Source organism: Notamacropus eugenii, chromosome 2 (assembly GCF_028372415.1).
Source record: "Notamacropus eugenii isolate mMacEug1 chromosome 2, mMacEug1.pri_v2, whole genome shotgun sequence".
Lineage (NCBI taxonomy): Eukaryota > Metazoa > Chordata > Mammalia > Diprotodontia > Macropodidae > Notamacropus > Notamacropus eugenii.
The window spans coordinates 15,804,927-15,825,105 of record NC_092873.1 but is presented as its reverse complement, the minus strand read 5'-3'; the positions used below and the strand labels follow the sequence as shown (position 1 = coordinate 15,825,105).

At 53.8% G+C, this 20,179-nt stretch overlaps 2 protein-coding genes across 4 annotated transcripts; one reads left to right on the top strand and one right to left on the bottom strand.

The window, feature by feature from the left end:
- Positions 1-1,303: 1,303 nt before the first annotated feature.
- TTC9C (tetratricopeptide repeat domain 9C) lies at positions 1,304-9,191 on the bottom strand. Its single transcript, XM_072637304.1, has 3 exons — positions 7,899-9,191; positions 3,337-3,519; positions 1,304-2,252 (listed from the first exon to the last, which is right to left on the bottom strand). The coding sequence occupies exons 1-3, from the start codon at positions 8,134-8,136 to the stop codon at positions 2,158-2,160; spliced, it is 516 nt and encodes a 171-aa protein (XP_072493405.1). The 5' UTR covers positions 8,137-9,191; the 3' UTR covers positions 1,304-2,157.
- A 357-nt stretch (positions 9,192-9,548) lies between these two features.
- HNRNPUL2 (heterogeneous nuclear ribonucleoprotein U like 2) lies at positions 9,549-18,490 on the top strand. Of its 3 annotated transcripts, XM_072637294.1 has the most exons (14): positions 9,552-10,189; positions 12,282-12,417; positions 12,662-12,738; positions 12,962-13,101; positions 13,420-13,510; positions 13,619-13,731; positions 13,995-14,258; positions 14,423-14,545; positions 14,718-14,846; positions 15,059-15,227; positions 16,432-16,632; positions 17,487-17,557; positions 17,822-17,929; positions 18,016-18,490. In XM_072637294.1, exons 1-14 carry the CDS (start codon positions 9,571-9,573, stop codon positions 18,085-18,087), a joined length of 2,313 nt encoding a protein of 770 aa, XP_072493395.1. In that variant the 5' UTR covers positions 9,552-9,570; the 3' UTR covers positions 18,088-18,490. The 3 variants fall into 3 exon arrangements, with proteins under 3 accessions (XP_072493397.1, XP_072493396.1, XP_072493395.1); XM_072637295.1 differs by lacking the exon at positions 14,423-14,545 and having other exon boundaries at positions 9,551-10,189; XM_072637296.1 differs by lacking the exons at positions 17,487-17,557; positions 18,016-18,490 and having other exon boundaries at positions 9,549-10,189.
- Positions 18,491-20,179: the final 1,689 nt, after the last annotated feature.

Here is a 20,179-nt window from a genome sequence, read left to right as displayed (position 1 = left end):
ACTACATATTCCAGGTGACCCCTGGATTCCTCCTCCATGTGCCGGCCTCTTTTCTTGCCATTTTGATACCACTGATATCTCTGCGAGAAGATAGAGAGGACAATTGTGTTACTTCTTGGCAGCTTTGAAGAAAGGAGAGGCAGGGTGGGGAAGTAGTCCAGCTACTTGGGTTCAGATGTTGGCCATGCTCCCTGATGCCTGTTTGAGCCTGAGCAAACAACATCCATCTTTCAGATCTGTTTCCTCTTCTGTACAAGGGACTTGGACTAGGTGATGTCTAAGGCTCTTTCTAGCTCTAAATTCTGTGATTAGTCATAAATAACTTGAATGTTGTTATATGTGAATTTCCTTTTTCCATCTGTGAATCTGATAAAAGGTTGGCATGTTGTCTATGGAATTTTCAAAATAGGAAGGGAAGGCAAATACTATCAGTGCGGCTACTATTTTAAGTATTAACTGTCATGTCCAGACAGTCTAAGAAGACATATGTAGAATTGCTTCCCCTTTCTCTAAATTTTCCCAAAACCATCTATTTTTGTGGCCAGGATGAGCTCATGTTTTCTTATTGGTCTAGCTAAGAGGAAGGGACAACTGTTTGAGAGGAGGGGATGTTCCTGGTCAAGGAGGCAACTGCGCAAATGGGGCAGATTTTCTGGCTTTTTTTTTTTTTATTGTATTGTAATATGGAAGTGTCTTTGGGATCTCCAGGTGGAGTCTAGACGGCACTGAGGATCAGCTATGCTTCTCACCAGGATTCCATCTGCCAGCAGGTAGATCTTTGGGCCAAATACTTTTAAGCAGATATCTGAAGGCTGTCACCTACATTAGCAACAGGAGCAGAGTCCTTGCTAAAAGTTCAGGCCTTTCCAAGGATTGAGTATAGAAGATGAATGGACAGTGTGGCATATAAGAGATGATGCCACCCTGTTCTATGGCCAAAAAACACAGCTGTCTGTTGGCTTCACATAGCACCCACAATGAACTGGGTGGGTCCCGATAGAGCCCCCTCAAACCTAGAGCAAGGATGGTTTTAAAGCTTATAGACAATGACCTGGAATGACAGTTTTTAAGTGCACAAGATTACAAAGGAAACAAATTGTATTCAATCAGTTATTTTAAAAAACGCTAATAGCCCCCTGATTAGAAAAGCCCTGGCTTAGCCATTAGTGACCTTGCCAGCCTGAGTAGCCCCCACACCCTGCAAAGACCAGGAAAATGGGGAATCTCAGCCTCTTTTCCTGTCATTCAGATATGTGGGGACCCTGGAGGAGAAAGACATTTGAAAAACACAGGGACTGTCAGGTAGACAGAGAAGGATATTTTTAATACTCCTTGCATGGCACAACGGTTTCTAAGGGGACAGCCTGAGACCACTTTCATACATCTTGCGCAGAGGCCAGCATTGTACGGTCACTTTGTTACTGTAGCCGAATGAATGTGGCTCATTCTTGAGGCTCATAGATGCTTCAGAAATAAATGCTAATTATGTAGAAGGAAGCAGCAGAAACCAGGAGTGATGTCACTGTCGGGTAAATGATCATTAGTCCCGGGGCCTCAGAACAATTGCGTCAGTTTAACTCAAGGGGGGAAAATGATCATTCTAACCTTAAGTTTTAAGATATTTTGGCCTAATCTCTGATTTTGATTATCATTAAAAAAAGAGTAAGAATGTGGCCCAGAAAGGGCATTCCCAGCTTCCCAAGCTGTCCTTCAATGCCCCCCAAACACCCATAATTCCCCAAGTGTATTCTACTGACTTCTCTAAGGAAGGCTAGTGGGAGCCTTGTCCCTGTCTTCCCCACACTGGCCCTTTCTGCCAGCGGCCAATTTGGCCGGCCAGTTTCTTGGAGTCTACAGTTCTCCTTGACCATTTATTCCATTCCCATTTAGGGGACTTTTTCTGGTGCTTCTCATGGTAAGGGACCACAAGGCTACAACAATGACACTAGACAGAAATACAGAGATGCTAGGAAGAGGTGGATGGTGTAGGAGGAGGAGTTTGTGCAGGAAGGCAAGCTGAGGCCCAGCCCAGGTGGGCTGCAGGTGGAGCACCCATTTCCTCTTCTTGAAGCCCCTGCTTCCAGTTGGGGGAGAGGGGAGATTCTAAGGGTTCACGCTACAGCAAAGAAGGGCTAAAGAAGGCCTCTGTGTCTCTGGCTAACCAAACATGCCCATGTAAAGCTGTTTCTCCTTTTGGTGGTAGCTGCTTAGTTCCGATTCTGTCCACTGCAGGTATCGCCGGACGTTGGCATCTTGGAAAGAAGAAAAGGAATTAAGTAATTCAAGTCTCCTTGGAGGAAGGAGCAGATGCTAAAAAATAATCCCAAATCTTCCTACGGCCAGAACATTCTAACTGTACAGGGTCTAGTAAAATCTAATTCAGATTCACTAATCAGGAAATTTGGTTATTTCTTTCAAAGACTGAGTTTTGAATTCAAAAGATTTGCTGAAGGAGAGCATAATTATTTAAGATGGCAAACAGCTTTTAAAACACCTTAGGTGCCTCATTTATATACAGGGTGAGATGTTAATTACAAGCCATTAACTCTTCAGGAAAACAGATCCTCTAAGGGACCTTGATTGAAATGGATTCAGGGGTATGTCTCTGAGACCAGTGACTTCATATCTGCATTTTCATTCATTCAGACTAGCTTTTTCAAATGAGCAGACATTAGCAAGGGTCTATTCTACCCTTAGGTTTCTTTTGAGCCTCTAACAGAGAGAGGAAGATCAGTACAGCCGATAAAGGGTAAGCCCTGGAGCCTAGAAGACCAGACTTCAGGTCGTGGACCCTTCCTGGCTGTGTGACCCTGGGCAAGTCACTGTATTTTCCCTGTAAGACCACTCAAGACTTTGGATTGCAGATCAGAGGTGAAAGAAGAAATCTGCTCGTTGGGGAATGAAGTTCCCTGCAGCAATGAAATCCCAGGTGAAAACCAAGAAAATCCCACCAGACCATAGCATTGCCTCCGGAGCCTAAAGTAGTATGTGAGTACAAAGATTTCCTTCTCAGTCAACAGAAATAGAAGCTGGCTGTTTGAAAGGCTGCCCTCTTTCCAGGTTGGGGACAGGGTATCTTCAGGAAGTCAAAAGGCCAACCTTGGGGAGCTGAGCTGGAGGACCACAGGTGGCCCAGCCCTAAAGAATCTAGGTTATTCCTGAGTCACCAGAAGGCCAAAAGGCGGTGGGAAAGGCAAGGAGTAAGTGAAATGGGCTGGATAAATGGACCCATCCCTGGGCAGGCAGGGTCTCAAGGACCTGTCCTTCAGACCAAGAGCATTTTAGCAAGAATGACTGCATTCTTCCCCAACAGCCCAACTCTCTTTGCCTCCTTACCTTTCGGCTGACAGTCAGTGGCAGCCTGCAGGTATCGTCGGGCCTGGTCATAGTCCTGTAAGTGAAAAGAGGCCACTCCTGCTCGGTACAAGGCCTTGGCGTTGGCAGGCTGGCGTTCTAAGACCTTCTGACTATATTCTCTCACTCGGTCATAGTTCACTGGCTCCATCTGAAGGAGACAGGCTGAAGGGGACCAGAAAAAGAAGAGCCATATGGTTAATTTTTCTGGGATAGTACTGGCTTCATTAAACAGAAGACATTAATGCCAAAACAATCAACTTGATTACTCAAAAACAGTAAAGGCAGTCAAGTAGCTTATTGGATAGGGTACTGGACCTGGAGTCAGGAAGACCTAAGTTCAAATCTGGCCTCAGACACTTCTTTGCTGTAACCTCTGCTTGCCTCAGTTTCCTAATCTGTAAAATGAGCTGGAGAATGACGTGGCAAATCACTCCAGTCTCTCTATCAAGAAAACCTCATGGACAGGATGATCCACAGGATCACCGAAGAGTCAGACACAAGTGAATGACTGAACAACAACCAAACCATGCCTAGCACCTGGGCTTTTTACTTTTTGGGGGTGGGGAGGATGGCATAAGGAAGAGAGCAGGGAAATCTCTCTAGCAATGCCGACCCAGCAGCCCAGCAGTTTTGGAGAGCGTCGCTAGAGCACACAGTCAGGATGGGTCAGAGGTCGAGTTACAGTCAGATTGGCCACTTTGGATGCTAGCCCTCAGCCCCTGCAATAGTGTTACGTGCACACACACTTTAAACAAATGGCTCAGTGGAAGCCATTTCCTTGGGTGCCCTCTTCTTGGTGCCACTCCCCTGTTTTCTGCTTGTCCCATTCCCTGACTTTTGCATACCCAGACTAAGCCCTGGCCTGGGGTGGGTTTCCCAACACAAATCTTATTACAGAACTGACAAGTTCTTTCACAAGTTACCACTTCTTTTGGGACTGAAAAGGAAGCACAAATCATGTGCTGCCTTTCTAACAACCATTCTTGTGAAAGCACAAAATTCATGGATTCTTGAACTGAGAGTGAAGGGTCATATCAGCAAACTGTCCGGGTGATGGCTGATCTTGTCACCATCTCTGCCCTTGAAACATGATGGCCATATCACAAAGCATCTTGGTCAGGTTGTTCTTGGCCTGTTCTGATGAATTAAGATACTTGCCAAAAGAATCTTGTTGGTAAAGAAAGAAACAAGCTGAGAGCAAGGGAGAGAAAGGGCAACCTCGGGGAATTTCAGTCCTGCCTGGGTCTCTGTGGCAGCACTATTTCTACTGCTTCTTCAGGTTGAGAACTGTCTTCCAATGTATTGAAATAAAGGACAGAGCAGGGGACTGTAGAACGCTGGGGTCACCGTGGAACCCTGGGCAAGTCACACAACCAGTGTCTCAACAGCATCATCAGCCAAGTGTCGGCTCCCTTACAGGTTGTTGATTTAAAATTAGTAACGTGTGTAGAGGCCCAGAGGGCCACACAAATGTGGGAATGCTGACGTCCGTTATGTGTGGTCACCCCCAGCCAGCATGCAGAGTAGCCTCTGTGAAGCCGGCCTTGGTGGCACACAGCTGCTGCCCCTGTGCTGGGGGAGGCTGGGGCAGGTCCCTCTATACTCTCACTTGGAGATCTCATCGTCTCTCATGGCTTAATGACAATCTCGATGCCAACGATTCTCAAACCTACCTTTCTTGCCCTGACTTCTCTGCTGACCTCCCATCTCCCATCTCCAACTGTCCTTCTACCATCTTGAACTGGATGTCCTGGAGATAACCCTCCCCTCTCCCTAACTTTCCTACCACTGTGGAAGGCAGTGCCATCTTCCCAGTCCCCCAGGCTTAGAAACCACTCATCCCTACCTCTATCCACCCCTCCATAGCCAATCATTTGTCTGATGAGGTCTCCATCTCCCCTATACCTTTCCTTTCTCCTGGGACACTGGCCCCACCCTGGTGCAGGGCCTCATCATGTCATGCCTGGACTCTATCCAGCTGACGGATCTCTCTGCCTCAAGTCTGCCCACTCCAGTCCATCCCACACTCCATAGCTGCCAACTCCATCTTCCTGAAACAAGGTCCTCACCATATCTGTCCCTTCTCCCATCCACTAAACTGCACTGGCTCCCTATTACTCCCAAGGTCAACTATGAAATCCTGTTTGGCTTTTAAAGCCCCTCAAGAACCTACACCCCCTTCCTATCTTTCCAGTCTTTTCCCTCCTTACTCCCTTCACGCTGCACACCTTACTCTATGATCCTGGGATGCCGGCCTTCTGGCCAGTCCTACAACATGACCTCCATCTCTGAGCTCTGGCCATACCCATCCCTGGATGGCCTCCCACCTCATCTCCACATACTGGCTTCCTTCCAACATTCCTCAGGAAGTCTTTCCCAGGCCTCCTTAGTCTGACAACCTTCCTTCTGAGCCTGTCTCCATCTCATCCTGTCTGTCTTCGTCAGGCTGGCAGAGCTGTGGCTTGTCACTTCCCGGACTGGGCTGGGAGCTCCTTGGGAACAGGGATTTGTCTTTATCTCCTGAGCACTCAGCCAGGTGTCTGGCACATAGAAGGTACTTAGTAAATGGTAGCAGACTATGGCTAAAGCTGAGTCTAACCTCAAAGACGGTGGGCTCACAGGAGTGGAGGATGCAGGTAGAGCTCGACAATGACTTGGAGTCAGGTCTGGAGTTATTGTTTTCTCTCCAGCCTCCATGAGAGGGGGAGACACAGTCTTTAAAAAAAATTTAAAAACCAAAACCACTCCTTGATTAAGATGGACGCCTTACCCTGCTTTAAGAAGGAAGAGGTCTCGGTATCTCCTGACTTTCCTGGGAAGTATCTGGTGTTTCCAGGTCTCTTGACACTTCACCTTCATCTTTTGGGATACTTTTATTTTTAGAGTTCAGCTTAATTATAGTTAATATTTCTGGTACCTATCTTTCCAGCTTAATCTAATATTACCCTCCCCTGCACGAACTGTCCATTCCTCTCAAGGTTCCGGCATTATGCCAATGAATAACATATTGGCCCCAGCCTGTGCCCCCCCTCCCACAAGGCCGTGTTTCAGCCTCTGATTTGTCAAGGCCCAGCTTCATAACGCCTTTCCTGACCACTCCAATGCTCTCTTCCTCTTCTGAACTAATACTGCCCATATCACTCAGTCTAAAGGATCATCCCTGCTCTTGGTGTCAGAAGATGGGGCTCCCAGACCAATCAGATGGGTCACAGACTCCTGGGCTTTTGTCCTCTCCCTTCTTCTGATCTGATATATGTTCTTACAGGCATTTCTTGTGTTATTTTCCTCTTCACTTAGATCCTGACTACCCTGAAGGCTGGGGCCATGAACTCCTGGAGTTCCTAGCTCAGTACTGGTCCCAGAGCTAATCACAGCTTGATAAATATTTGCCAAACGCAAATGCCTTCAATATGTAGTGAATATGAAGTAGAGTATAAGATATTCCAATATGCTTTGGAATAACTTTGGAATATTTGGAGGCTGGGCACTACTCAACCTATCCTTTTGGCTAAATGCCCCCCAGTTCTTTTTTTCTTTATCCATATATCTTATTTTCTGAGCTCTTAATAATTTTGTGCCTTTGCTCTAAATCCTCAAATTCAGATCTGATTACAGAGCTCCTGCATGGAGGGGCACTGTCTCTAATTGTTACATAAATGCAGGCAGAGCAGTGAAGAGGGAGGATGGTACAAATGGATAGGAAACTGGCTTCAGGAATCCAGAATCCCGGGTCAGGTCCTGTCAGCTGTGAGACTCTGGGCAAGTGGAGGTTCCTAATGCCCCAAGGCTATCTTTAAGAGGGGGCTTACAGAAGGCTGAAATGACAGGCATAGACTACACCAGTGCCCATTAGATGAGATTAGAAGCAAGTCAAGCTCCTTTTTGTAAAGTCCAAGTCACCAGGATTGACTCAACTCTCACCACACTGTGAGATGTGAGGATAAGGAGGAAGAATTCCCATTCATTCTCTACTCTGGGTCCTGGGCAGTTTTCCCTATCATACCTCAAAGTGCTATGGAACTCTGCATCCTCTTACATCTCGTTCTATGGCTTCTGATACTTCCTCTAATCTCTTCCCTTTATTTTTAAACTCCTGCTTCGCCGGCCGTCCCCCTGCAGCTGGGGAGGCAGACACGGGCACACAGCAGCTTAAGCCCCTGCCACTCCCTCTGCTCTGGCCCCGCAAGTCACTTCCTTCAGTTTACACAGCCTGGTATTTTCCCCCCATTAAAAATGTGAAAATGTGTCTCCGCATCTCGATGCCATCACTCTGGACCACAGTTCTAACTGCTCGCGGCCCAACTCGCTGCTCGGTAACTTAGTGAAGAACGGACCCACTTTGGCTAGTCTAGAGTTCACCGGCCTGGGAGAGCTCTCGCTTCCAGCAAAAGCACTGTCAAGATACTAAGATAACCCTCGGTCTTCGGTCTGAAAGCGAGAGCTGCGAGGAGGGCTCCCCAGGATGCCCCCACTCACGGACCCCAGGCCCCCTCCCCACTCTCCAGCAGACTCCCCCACCGCGGGGGTCCCGGCTTTCTTACCCGCCAGGTTGTTGTAGCAGGCGGTCTGCGTGGCCTCCAGCACCTTCTGCTGCTCGGAGCTGAGCGCGGGGCCCCGGGCGCCCAGGGGGGGCAGCGGGGACGGCAGGCTGGGGTCGAGGCCCCGAAGCTGCAGCAGCGCGCGGTGGTAGCGGCTCACGGCGTCGCGGTAGCGCCCTTCCCGGTAGCGCTGGTTGCCCTCCTCCTTGTACTGCTGCGCCTCTCGGAGCCTCCTCTCCATGGCTCCGGGTCCGGGCCGCGGACGTCCCGGGAGGAGGGCCCCGGGAGCCGGCCCACCCCGGGGGCTTTCCTCCCACAACCTCCCGAGGCGGGCCGGGATCGGGGCTCCGGGGGCGCGCGCACGCGGGGCAGGGTCTGCACCCCGAAGCCCACCCCCACCCCGAGCGGACGGACAGGCGGGTCAGGCCTTCCCAGCGGGGCGGCCCAAGTGCGTCCTGCGGCCGTGCGCGTCCGATGGCTCCGCGTCCACGTTCACAGAGGCCGACACACCCCCCACCCCCGCCGTGCCCCCGCTTGGCCCCACGGCCCGTCCGGGAGAGGCGGAACCTGGGCACCGGCGCCCGCTGAACGCGGCTGGGCCGCGATGGCGGCGCCGGGGGTCCCGTGGGACCCCACACGAGACAATCGGGACCGACCTGGATGCCTACTCCCGCCTCCCAGCCCGCGGGGATGCCGCAGACCGCCCAACCAGCGAGCGCCTCCGCGCGCGCGCTCTCGCCGGCCAATCACCTTCCGGTTCCATGCCGGTGCGCGCGCACCGGGAACGAAGAGCCGCGGGCCCCGCCCCCTCCCGAGCCCGGCGCCCCGCGCGGACCAATCCGCAAAACGTGCCCCTGTTGAGCTGCCCAATCAGGGAAAAAAAGAAACCCGGCTGCCCAATGGGAGGGAAGACTGGGCGACTCGAGCGGCCCAATAAGTGGGGACGGAGGCGGGAGAAAGGGGAAGCCCAGCAGGCGACCTGCGCGCTCGGAGGCTCCGAGTGGGGCGGAGCATCGGGGTCATCCACGGCCCCGAGCACTAGTCCTGTGGCTACAAATGATCCTTTCTAGAAATCCTAGAAGAGGACCCCAGTCCTCGCGGCGAGTGCCTGCCAAAGGCAGGGAAAGGGCTGCCCAGGCCCTCTCTCTGGTGTAGAAAGGCAGGAGGTCCCGCAGCCCCGGCGGGGAAAACAAGCCCCGCCACGGTGCCGCAGTAAAAACAAGACCCAAACAAATCAAGACAGACCCCCCCTGCAGTGATTGGCCGAGAAGGAAAAGGGGGCGGGAAGAGCAGGGAAGACCGGCCTATCCCCTTACGCGCAGTTCGGGGGGCGAGGAGGAGGGTGGAAAAAGAATCCCCTCGGCAGCCCAAGGCTAGGCCGGGAGAGAGGAAGGAGGGCCGAGGGCGCGGCCGCGATGGGCTTCAGCCGGGAGTCCCCGGCGTCGGGCCGCCGGCACCCAGCTTTCTGGGCGCGCGTGCCCGAGCGGGCAGCGGCCCCGGCGCGAGGGAGGCGGCCGGCCCCGGCGGCGGCTGCAGGCCCTGCGCCTGCGCGCTGGGACAGGGCCGACGGTTCGCGGGGGGGCCGAGGGGGGGAGGAGGAGGAGGAGGAGGAGGAGGAGGAGGGAGGAGGTGGCGGGAGGAGGGAGGGAGGGAGGCGGAGGCGGCGGCGGCGGCGATGGAGGTGAAGCGGCTGAAAGTGACCGAGCTGCGGTCGGAGCTGCAGCGCCGGGGCCTGGACTCGCGCGGCCTCAAGGTGGACCTGGCGCAGCGGCTGCAGGAGGCGCTGGACGCCGAGATGCTGGAGGACGAGGCGGGCGGGGCGGCGGCGCGGCCCGGGCGGCCGGGGGCGGTGGCAGAGGCGGCGGCGGCCGTGCGGAGCCCGGGCGGCGACGAGGCGGACGAGGACGACGACGCCGCGGACGAGGACGCGGACGAGGACGAGGACGCGGCGGCGGCGGCGGCCGAGGGGGAGGAGGGGGAAGAGCAGCGGGAGGAGGGGGAGCGGGGGGCGGGGGCGGCCGAGGAGGACGCGGCGGCGGCGCTGCTGCTGCTGGAGGACGAGGACGAGGCCGAGGATCCGCCCCCCGCCGCCGCCGCCGCGTCCCAGCCCCAGCCCCAGCCGCCGGGCCGGGCCTCCGTGCAGCCGTCGGCCATGGCAGCGCCCGCCGCGCAGCCCCCCGAGCGGCCGGCCCCGGGCGACGGGGACGCGGAGCCCGAGGCTGAGGCGGCGTCGGCCCCGGACGGCCAGCGCGACCCGGCGCCCGCCCCCAAGGCCGGCGACGACGGCGAGCCGGGTGAGCATGGGCCCGGCGTCCCCCGCGTCAGGGGGCGCGCAAGGTCGCGGGCCTCGGTTTCCCCTGCCGTGAAGGGGGGCGGCGCTTGCACCTGTTTCCTCCGCGGTACCGGGCAGGCTGGCAAGGTCGCGGGCCTCGAGCGGGCCTCGGTTTCCCCTGCCGTGAAGGGGGGCTTGGGGCTGGACCTGAAGGTCGCTCCCCAACGTGGGCTTGTGTCCCTGCAGTCAGAGGGGCGGGCGCCAAGGTCGTCCTCCTGGGGCTCTCGGTTCCCCGTGCCGGGCTGGGGGGCTCGCAAGGTCGCCCCTCTTCCCTGCGCTGTGACAGCGAGGGAAGGAGCCGGGAGGGAGGGCCGGGCCAAGCGCTCTCCCAGAGCCCTTCCCTGCTGTCATTTCCTTCTCTTCGAGAGTCGGCGGAAAGGGGGGATGGGCTCTGCCAGCCTCGGGCCGCAGACTGGGGTTCTCCTGAGCCGGGCTCTTCCTCTTTCCGACCTCAGTTTCCCTTCCCTCTTTACTGCATCTGCAGTCCGATGGGCAAGCCCTGGCCCCTCTGGGCCGGACCATGATGGTCTCCCAGCTTGGCCCCTGTGGGCCCTCCTGGGGCAGCCTGGCTACCTGTGGAGCATCCAGCCTCCTGGAGCTTCTGGGCGGGGAGAATCATGGGGAAGAACGGGCTGTCCCCAGGTCCCTGCCGAGCCGGGCATCTGGGCAGCGGCCCCAGGTCCCTGCCGAGCCGGGCATCTGGGCAGCGGCCCCAGGTCCCTGCCGAGCCGGGCATCTGGGCAGCGGCAGCAGCCTCTGCCTTCCTTCTTCCCAGGGGGTATCAGGTTTAATAGTTAACCAGTGGGACAGATGCAATGGATTGCTCGGGCTAGGCCAGTTACTGTTGTCAGCTTTGGGGTTTTATCCGGCCTGCCTTCTCCTGCTAGATGTGAACCTTCCTATTGAGGTGCCAGATAGGCACGTGTGTGGGAGGCTTATGTTGGTGTTTCTTTTAAATATCTGGGGTTTCTAAAGCTTCTTGAAACGGAGATGATTGAGGTGGCCGACTTGTAGGATGGGTCAGTTGCCCCAGGGAAACAATGACCTTTTAGGGTGGAAAGTGATCGAGAAACACCCATCAGAGTCCAGGCAAGATCAAGGGGGCTGTCTCCAACCGGGCCTTTGGAAAGTGGGTTCCCATGTTGGTTAATACCTCTGAGCCAAGACTAAGGCAGAAGTCTAGAAGGGGATCGATAGGTGAAGCCCTTCTAAATACATACAGGTTCCTTTAGATGCAGTCAGCAAGCATCCACTCTTTGTAACACTCTGCTGTAGACACTGGAAATAACACAAATTAAAAAGTACATCACAGCCCAGCTGCTTAATATCCAGTGGCCCAAGATAGGAAGTCATCACTTAGCTCCTGTCAGTCATAGGAAGGCTCAGGTAGCTACACTGATGACTAGAATGTAAATCGGGTTCTCTCTTTTTCAGATCATGTTTTCTTCCCCATTGCCACTTTTTAAAAAATCCAGTTTATCATTTTGAAAAACAGTAATTGGGTGCTAAAAACAAAAAGGCATCTCCTTGCCCCAAATTTTGTATACCAAATCTGCAAGATTATTTATGGGTCTCTTGTGACTTAAGCTTTGCCCTCACAACTTTCACCAAAACCCATGATATAAAAATACAGCCTTGTCTCATGCACTTGGATGTATCTGCTATTTGTAGGGAAGCTGTGGCCACACATTTTTAAACTGGGGGAAAGGATTTTTTTATTTGAGACCAATTTGTCAGTGAACATAAGTGTTAGAGCTAACCCGTCCAACTAGAATCCCAAGTCAGTTGCCTGAACCCCTTAACCTTTCCTCCATGGCTCTGGGCAGTTTTCATTGTCACAGACTGAATGTGCCTATTGCCCTGGGGGTTAATTTGGGCAGGTGAGTGACAAAAGCACGTGAATTCTCAATATTTTATGTCATCTGTCTGACTTACAAACATTTAAAGTTCTGGACAGTTGTGACAAGACTTTCTTTGGCTGCGGAATCACCGGTTTGATTTAGGAGACTTGGTTTTCTTCAGTGAAAATTGTTTATTTTCCTTCCTTTCTGTAGGAGATGAGGGGGACAGTGAGAAGACGAAACCCAGCGGTTCCGATGGAGAGCGTCGTGGGGTCAAAAGACAACGAGATGAGAAGGAAGAACACGGCAGGGCTTACTACGAGTTTCGAGAAGAGGCTTATCACAGTCGGTGAGAGTGAGCTCCCCTTGCATTCCCTGGAATTCTTGCCTGGCCAAGGTAGACAGAGCTGCTGCTTATCGAGCAGCGTCATTTAAATGAGGCTCATTGCACCTTCTCCTCCCCTGAATGCCACTTCCTGCTGAGATTTTACACTCTCCCCTCTAAGCAGACTTTTTACTTCAAGCTCATACGCAGTGATCAGAGAAGTGGACATGGTTGGTCGTAGCAGTGTTTTTTTTTCTCTCCTGTATAGCTCAAAGTCTCCACCACCCCCTGAAGAAGAGGCCAGAGATGAGGAAGAGGATCCAACCCTGGTGAACCTAGACACATGTATGTAGGGGCCGGACAAGATGGAGGTGTTGCCCAGGAGATTTTCTGGCTCCACTCTTGTTGGGGAAGTTAATTTGTTGCATAGGCCCAAAACTGCTTAGGAAGCACAGCATTTGAGGCTGTTATTGTACCTATCCCCAGTGGAGTAGAAGTGACTATAATTGGGTGTGTTCTGATGATAGCAACTCCCACTGGAGTCAGGTCTTCTCTTTCTTCCCAACAGATACCTCGGATCTCCATTTTCAAGTGAGCAAGGACCGTTATGGGGGCCAGCCACTGTTCTCTGAGAAATTTCCCACCCTTTGGTCTGGAGCAAGGAGCACATATGGAGTGACAAAGGGAAAAGTCTGTTTTGAGGCCAAGGTGGGGTGGCAGCTCATGAGGCTCATTCCTCATCCCTTTCCCTTTCCAATGAGAGGCCTCCAGCCCTTTGGGGATGGTTGGCGAGAGCCTAGTGCTTGGCACCCCTTCTCTAGAGCCAAAGGTTGGGAGCAGCAGCTGATTCTGGAGACACACGAGTTCCCCAGAATGAGCCGGGCCTTTGTGTCTTCAGCTCAGGGTCACAGAGAGGTGTGCTGCTGACTCTGCCTTGTAGTCTCTGTGGGCTTTGGTTCTCTGATGCCTCCATGGTGCTTGTGAGGGCAACTAAAAGACTTTTGCTTCTATTTCTCACTTGAACAGGTCACTCAGAATCTGCTGCTGAAAGAAGGCTGCACTGAGGCTTCCCTTCTCCGCGTTGGATGGTCTGTTGACTTCTCCTGTCCACAACTTGGTAAAATCCCTTTTTTCCCTTTTCCTCATAACTGGAGCAAGTCTCCTGTGGGGGAATTTGGAGGGGGAGGGCATCTTCTGGGGAGGTAACTCTGCTCCTCTGTTCTAGGTGAAGATGAATTTTCTTATGGCTTCGATGGCCGGGGGCTAAAGGCAGAAAATGGGCAGTTTGAGGAATATGGCCAGGCCTTTGGGGAAAATGATGTCATTGGCTGCTTTGCTGTAAGTCTTTTGAAAGCAGTCCATTGATTGAAGGATGTAGGCAGTGAGGGCATGGTGTCGGGGGAAGGATGTTGGGCAGTTCACTTTCCTCTCTCTGGGAGGTGCCCATCCTCCTGACTGGCCTCTCCCTCTGCCCCTTGGCTTCTAATTTCAGCCACTTGATTAAGGGAGAATTAAGCTACAGTAGTATTTTTTCCTGTCGGTAGTCTAGTACTGAGCATCAGCTCAAGCCCTGCTATGGTGCTTGTCATTGTTCATCACAGAATTTCGAAAGTGAGGAAGTGGAACTCTCTTTCTCTAAAAATGGAGATGATTTGGGTGTAGCTTTCCGGGTCAGCAAGGAGTCCTTGAACGAGCGGGCCCTCCTGCCCCATGTCCTCTGCAAAAATTGTGTGGTGGAACTCAACTTTGGTCAGAAGGAGGAGCCCTTCTTTCCCCCTGCTGAAGAGTTTGTGTTCATCCATGCTGTGCCTGTGGAGGATCGGGTTCGAACCACGCTGCCACCTAAGACTACGGAGGAATGTGAGGTAGGGGCAGAAGGGGCTGGCCCCAGGCAGCTTCATGCTCCTCAAAGCTGCCCCTTGGGTGTATATATGTGGGGGGCCCAGGGGCAAGGGTGCGGTTTGGGCCCAGCTATACCTACAGAACGCTTCGTTTTCCCCATTACAAACTTGGTACTATTGTTTTGCAGGTATTACTGATGGTGGGACTACCTGGGTCTGGAAAGACCCAGTGGGCATTGAAATATGCACAAGATAATCCTGAGAAAAGATACAATGTCCTGGGAGCTGAGACTGTGCTCAATCAGATGAGGGTGAGCAGGAGGGCACTTGTGCTCAAGGCCCTGGGGCAGCTCCCCCCCCTTGGTGGGCTCATCCGCTAGAACCTGTCAGGAAACCTGGATCATTCCTGCTGCTGGGAGCTGTGGAGCAGGTCAGAAGGGCCGTGGCGGAGAGCAAGGCGTTGTTTGTTTGTCTCTCTGTCAGATGAAGGGGCCTGAGGAGCCGGAGCTGGACCCCAAGAGCCGGGACCTTCTAGTGCAGCAAGCCTCCCAGTGCCTTAGCAAGCTGGTCCAGGTGGCTTCAAGGACAAAAAGAAACATCATCCTGGACCAGGTATCCTGAAAACACTCTCCCTGCAGTTGAGGCTCCAGCAGCTCCGAGTCCTTCCGTGCCATGACTGGGCCTCTTCCTGGGCTGCCTGGCCAAGGCTTTCAGGCCAGTCTGGGTGCCTGGAAAATTGTGCCCCAGCTCCTCCCTCCTGGGTGGCAGCTGCCCAAGAGACCTGAGGAGAAAGCAGCTGTGGCTTTGTGCTCTTCTGTCCTCAGTGTAATGTCTACAACTCGGGCCAGCGGCGGAAGCTGCTTCTCTTTAAGACCTTCTCTCGAAAAGTGGTGGTGATTGTCCCCAGTGAAGAAGACTGGCAGAAAAGGCTGGAGCTGCGGAAGGAGGTGGAGGGAGAGGACGTGCCACAGACTGTCATGCTGGAGATGAAAGGTGCGCATTGGGGACTGGCATTCCTGAGTAGCGCTCTGCTCTTGAGAGGAATTGTAGAAACCCGGTATTATGGCTGAGAAGGAAGCCCTGGACTTATCCTGGGACAGGCTTTTGAGGGATGAGATGAATAGATTGAAGTAATTGAAACGAGCTGGAGCTCTGGCCTGGAAGGCTCCAATACAAATATGCCACCAGGTGTCGTCCTGGGATGTCGCCCCCGGGGAGTCTTGAACCCCATGATCGCAGCTGGCCAGTTAGCGCTGCTGCACTCGCCATCCTTAGTGCTGGGTCTGCTCTGGGCACTTGGGCTACAGGCATCCAGACAGACAGCTGTATGGGCCACAGTGACAGGGAGCGTTTCTGCCTCTTGCCTTTGGAAGCAGGGTTGGATCAGGACAGCCCCATATTTAGGAATTCAGGTTGTTGCACTGAATAAATTGATTGATCGGCATGGTACAAAAACAGGATACATGTCTGTTAATTAAACTGAGATGGGTAAATGAGAAAATTCACTTGGTGAGTTTACAGCTTCCATCTAACGTTACACTCCCCAAAAAACCTTTTGCCTTTATCTCTGGAGCAATGCCATGGCTGAGGCCTTGGTATTTATTTTCTTAGTGGGGTTCCTAGTCTCAGTTTCTTAATAGGTTGAGGAGGAGGCTTGAGAGGGAATTGACCTAAAAAAAGGTGAATGTGCCTCCCCAGAAGAGGGCGCTAGAGGCAGTCCCCAGACTTACTCCCTGAGCTGGCCCAAGTCTTAGTGGACAAAGTCAATAACTTTTTCTGTGGCTGCTTGGAGTTGTTGGACTTCTTGGAAGGGTTTGCTTTCAAAGCATGCGAGTTAGCCAAGAGCAAAGGCACTGCTGCTTCTGTCTGCATGGGCAGCCTCTGCTCAGTTTACCCTTAAAAGTGTGGAAATCACCGTCTCATCAGTGGTGGAGCTGGAAAGGGCCGAGAGATTGGAGATCTGGGGAGGAGGGGTGTTAATGTCTTGCTATGTTTTCAGAGACCCTTATACTTGGCCAACCCAAATTGAGGGCCAACCACTGATAATGTGTCAAGTTGGAAGGGGGTGGTTTAGGCATCTGTAAACCTGGTGGTAGGTGGTCCCTTCTGTTCTGGAATTTTCAAGAGGAAGGAAAAAGGCCCCAGATCATCTATTCTACTCTAAGCCTCCCCACCCCCTTTTTTAAAAAATTCATAGCCAATTTCTCTCTGCCTGAAAAATGTGACTATATGGAGGAGGTGACTTTTGGAGAACTGGAGAAGGAGGAGGCCCAGCCTCTGGTCACCAAATACAAAGAAGAAGCAAGGAAGCTGCTGCCCCCTTCTGAGAAGCGGACAAACCGACGGAACAACCGGAACAAGCGCAACCGGCAGAGTCGAAGTCGAGGCCAAGGATACGGTGAGTGGGGGGCCATGGCCAGAGGTAGGAGGGGGCAGGCTGCTGCTCCCTATCTGCCTCCACCTCCTAGGATTGCTGCACATTGCTAAATGGGACAGGCTCCTTCCTGCCCCTCTTCCTTCTGAACACTTTCCAAGACCACCTGCTTGATGCTCCACAGTCCTTGTTGGGGACCCCTTGCCCTCCAAGCTTCCTGCTTGGCTCCTTGTGGTATGTGGAGGCTTCAGGGAAAGGGGCTCTTCCTGGACTCTGGCCCTCAGGCAGGCCTTGCTTCCATGTGCTCTCATCCTGCCGGTTTAGTTTGATGGGATTGTCTCATGGGGGTGAGCTTTTCAGCTGCCATTTGGTTGTGATTAGTCTGTATGCCATGAAGTGTCATTCTGCACTTGCTGGAGCAGGGAGGAAACCAAGGTTGGGGAAGAACGGTTTTGTTTGAGGATACAAAAGCATGTCAGTAGTGGAACTGGGCTGGACCCTCACTACCCTGGTCGTTAGCTTGCTGAGGAGGCCCTGACAGTGCTGCTGCCTTTTTTCCATCCTTCGCTCTCTAAGTGAAGGGATTGACTCCTCATTTCTGACTCCCTGTGGTCCTCTGGAAGGCAGGTATTCTTATGTGCCTAAGGCTGCCACACACCATTGCTCTGTCCTTCTTACAAGGCTGGTAGAAGTGAAGGAGGAGCTGCCTGATCGGGGGGATAACCCTCCTCCACCCTGTGGCTGGCACTGAGGTAGCTTGGCATCTGCCAGCCACTCTCCTTGGACTTGGTTTGGGGCTCCAGCTTTTTCTTTCTGCTTCCCCTGGAGCCAAGAGCCCCAGGCAGCTGTCTGAGAGCTGTTCTCCATTTCTCTTCCAGCCGGCGGGCGCCGGGGCTACGACAGCCGTGCCTATGGGCCGCAGTACTGGGGGCAGTCTGGAAGCAGAGGGGTGAGTGTAGCTCTCCTCCGGCTCCTCCGTCCTGGCAGGACTACGGACCAGATTGTGAGCTCCTTGAGGGCAGGGACACTGTCTTTATCTGGCACCTAGCACAGTGACGGGCACATAGTATTTAATGTGTGTTGGCTTGGGAGGGCCGTGTTGGGAAATGGCCATCCCTCTGCAGCTGGTTCCTTCTCAGCTGTCTCTGGCCAAGGTGCTGGAAACCCCTGGGCCCTTCTTACCCTTCTTCCTCCATCTCTCCTTCTCCCTCAGGGTTACCGTAACTTCTATGATCGATACCAAGGAGACTATGACCGATTCTATGGCCGGGACTACGATTATAACCGATACAGAGATTATTACCGGCAGTACAACCGGGAGGTGAGTGTGTGTGAGGAGCCTAGGCTGGGGGACAGCTGTCCTTGGACCTGGGCCCGGCTCACTGGGTTGTCCCCACTCTCTTCCAGTGGCAGAGCTACTACTACCAGGACCGAGACCGATACTACAGAAGCTACTACGGCTACCAAGGGTATCGATGAAGGGTGGGGTCAAGGCCGGGCCAGTGGGACGTGCTGGCCTCAAGGAGCGAAGCCTGGGCCCAGAGGCAGAACCAATGAGAAACAGGCTGGGGGGAGGAAGGGGGACAAGGCAAACCAAGAAGAACTGTACATTTTTTTAAAAAAGTTTGTTGAACAGAATATTGTCTTATTCTATAAAACATTTCAAACCTAGTTAGGCATTTGTAATCACAAACCTTTGCGCATAATACAGCCCTAGGGATACCTGTCCTGTCCCTGTAAATGAATGGGACCGGACAGACAGGGGATGTGTCAGCCTGGCTTCTGATATTTTGAGGCAGCTGGGCTGGCAGCTGGGCAGGGGAGAGGTCCTGAGGGCTGGGACAGGGGCAGTGGAAAATAAACCATTGACTCTTATCAATCATTTGCACCACTGACCGCTTGTATTTTCTTTACCGACCTTTCCCTCTTGGGATGTCTGGTCTGGTGGGCTGGAGGCCAGCGTGTCCTTATCTCCCATCTTGTATCTTTGTGCTGGTGGCCAAGGCATAGAAACCATCGATTAGGTGACTGAATAGGACCCCCCTTCCCCAAGTTCAGTGGGGCAGGGTCCGCTTGGGTCTAGAGCAGAGGGTTTGGTTCTTTTTGTCTCTTAATGCATTTTCCCCGACAGCTTGATGACTGGGCATGCAGGGCTGACATAGAGAATCTGGTTTGCCAATGCCCATCTCTGTCTTCTCTGTATGCCAGGGATGCCCTCAGAAGTCATCCCTGTGCAGTGTCCTCCTTCTTGAGTAGTGGGCGAGGGGACATTTCTCAGGATTCTTGTATTCACTGGAGCATGATATGTCCAGAGGCAAATCTTGTGAGAGCAGCCAGCTCTCAGAGCCAAAAATAGCAATTCTGTACCATGTGGAAAAGGGTCGTTCTCCCTTATTGTGTTAGAGAGTGGAGCCAGGGAAGGGGCTTGGATGGGATGGGTAGGAGGGAGCTCAGGGCAGGAAGTGGGCTCCTAGAGGCTGTGTGGGAGAGGCCTCCAGGTGTGAGTTCAGTGGGCCTCGATTTATTGTTCATTTCCTCATTTTTAGTTGGATCTTTACAAAGTGGTATCAAGCTGGTGGAGACTGTGGTGGAGGAGGGTAGCTTTTGGAGGTGGGTAGGATGGGCCTTACCCAGGATGCTCGTCCTGTTGCTCTGAGCCTGTTGGCATGAAGCTGAGTCCTGACTCTTAGCCCTTTCCCTTTGTCCTTGACACCTCCAGACTGGCACCTGGTCCCCTGCTATTGCCCGTAAGGATAGGTGACAGTGGCCCGGAGGCTGGGGCAGGCTAACCCTAAATTCTGAGGGCCACATTGTGACTGCTGACCTTTGTGAAAGGCTGGGGCTGCCCCACCACTGAGGGCTGCTAAGGGGGCAAGCCAGGAGGAGGTGCTGTAGAGGGGCCATTGGTAAAGAAGCTTGGTTTTCTGGAGAGAGGAATCTAACTGCCGCACCCTGCGGTACAGACACAGTTTTAAGGGGAGCAACCCCCACGGATGACGGTGCCAGAGGGCAGGCACACCTGTCTGGTGTGTTTTCTGAACGTCTCAGTTGTTGTAGATGGAAAAGCGTGTGAGATAAACAACCCAAGCCAGGCCGTGAATACCTGTAGGAACCCTGGGAAGTGTTCTTGGACAGTCGTCCTGCGGGGGCCGGGTGCCCGTGGGGTCGCCCGCGGTCTGCAGGGGCCGGGTGCCCGCGGGTCGCCCTTCGTCTGCGGGGCCGGGTGCCCGTGGGGTCGCCCTTCGTCTGCAGGCGCCGGGTGCCCGCGGGTCGCCGTAGGCAGGGGCCGGGTGCCCGCGGGTCGCCCTTCGTCTGCAGGGGCTGGGTGCCCGTGGGGTCGCCCTTCGTCTGCAGGCGCCGGGTGCCCGCGGGTCGCCGTAGGCAGGGGCCGGGTGCCCGCGGGTCGCCCTTCGTCTGCGGGGGCCGGGTGCCCGCGGGTCGCCCTTCGTCTGCGGGGGCCGGGTCCCCGCGGGTCGCCCTTCGTCTGCGGGGGCCGGGTGCCCGCGGGTCGCCGTAGGCAGGGGCCGGGTGCCCGCGGGTCGCCCTTCGTCTGCAGGGGCCGGGTGCCCGC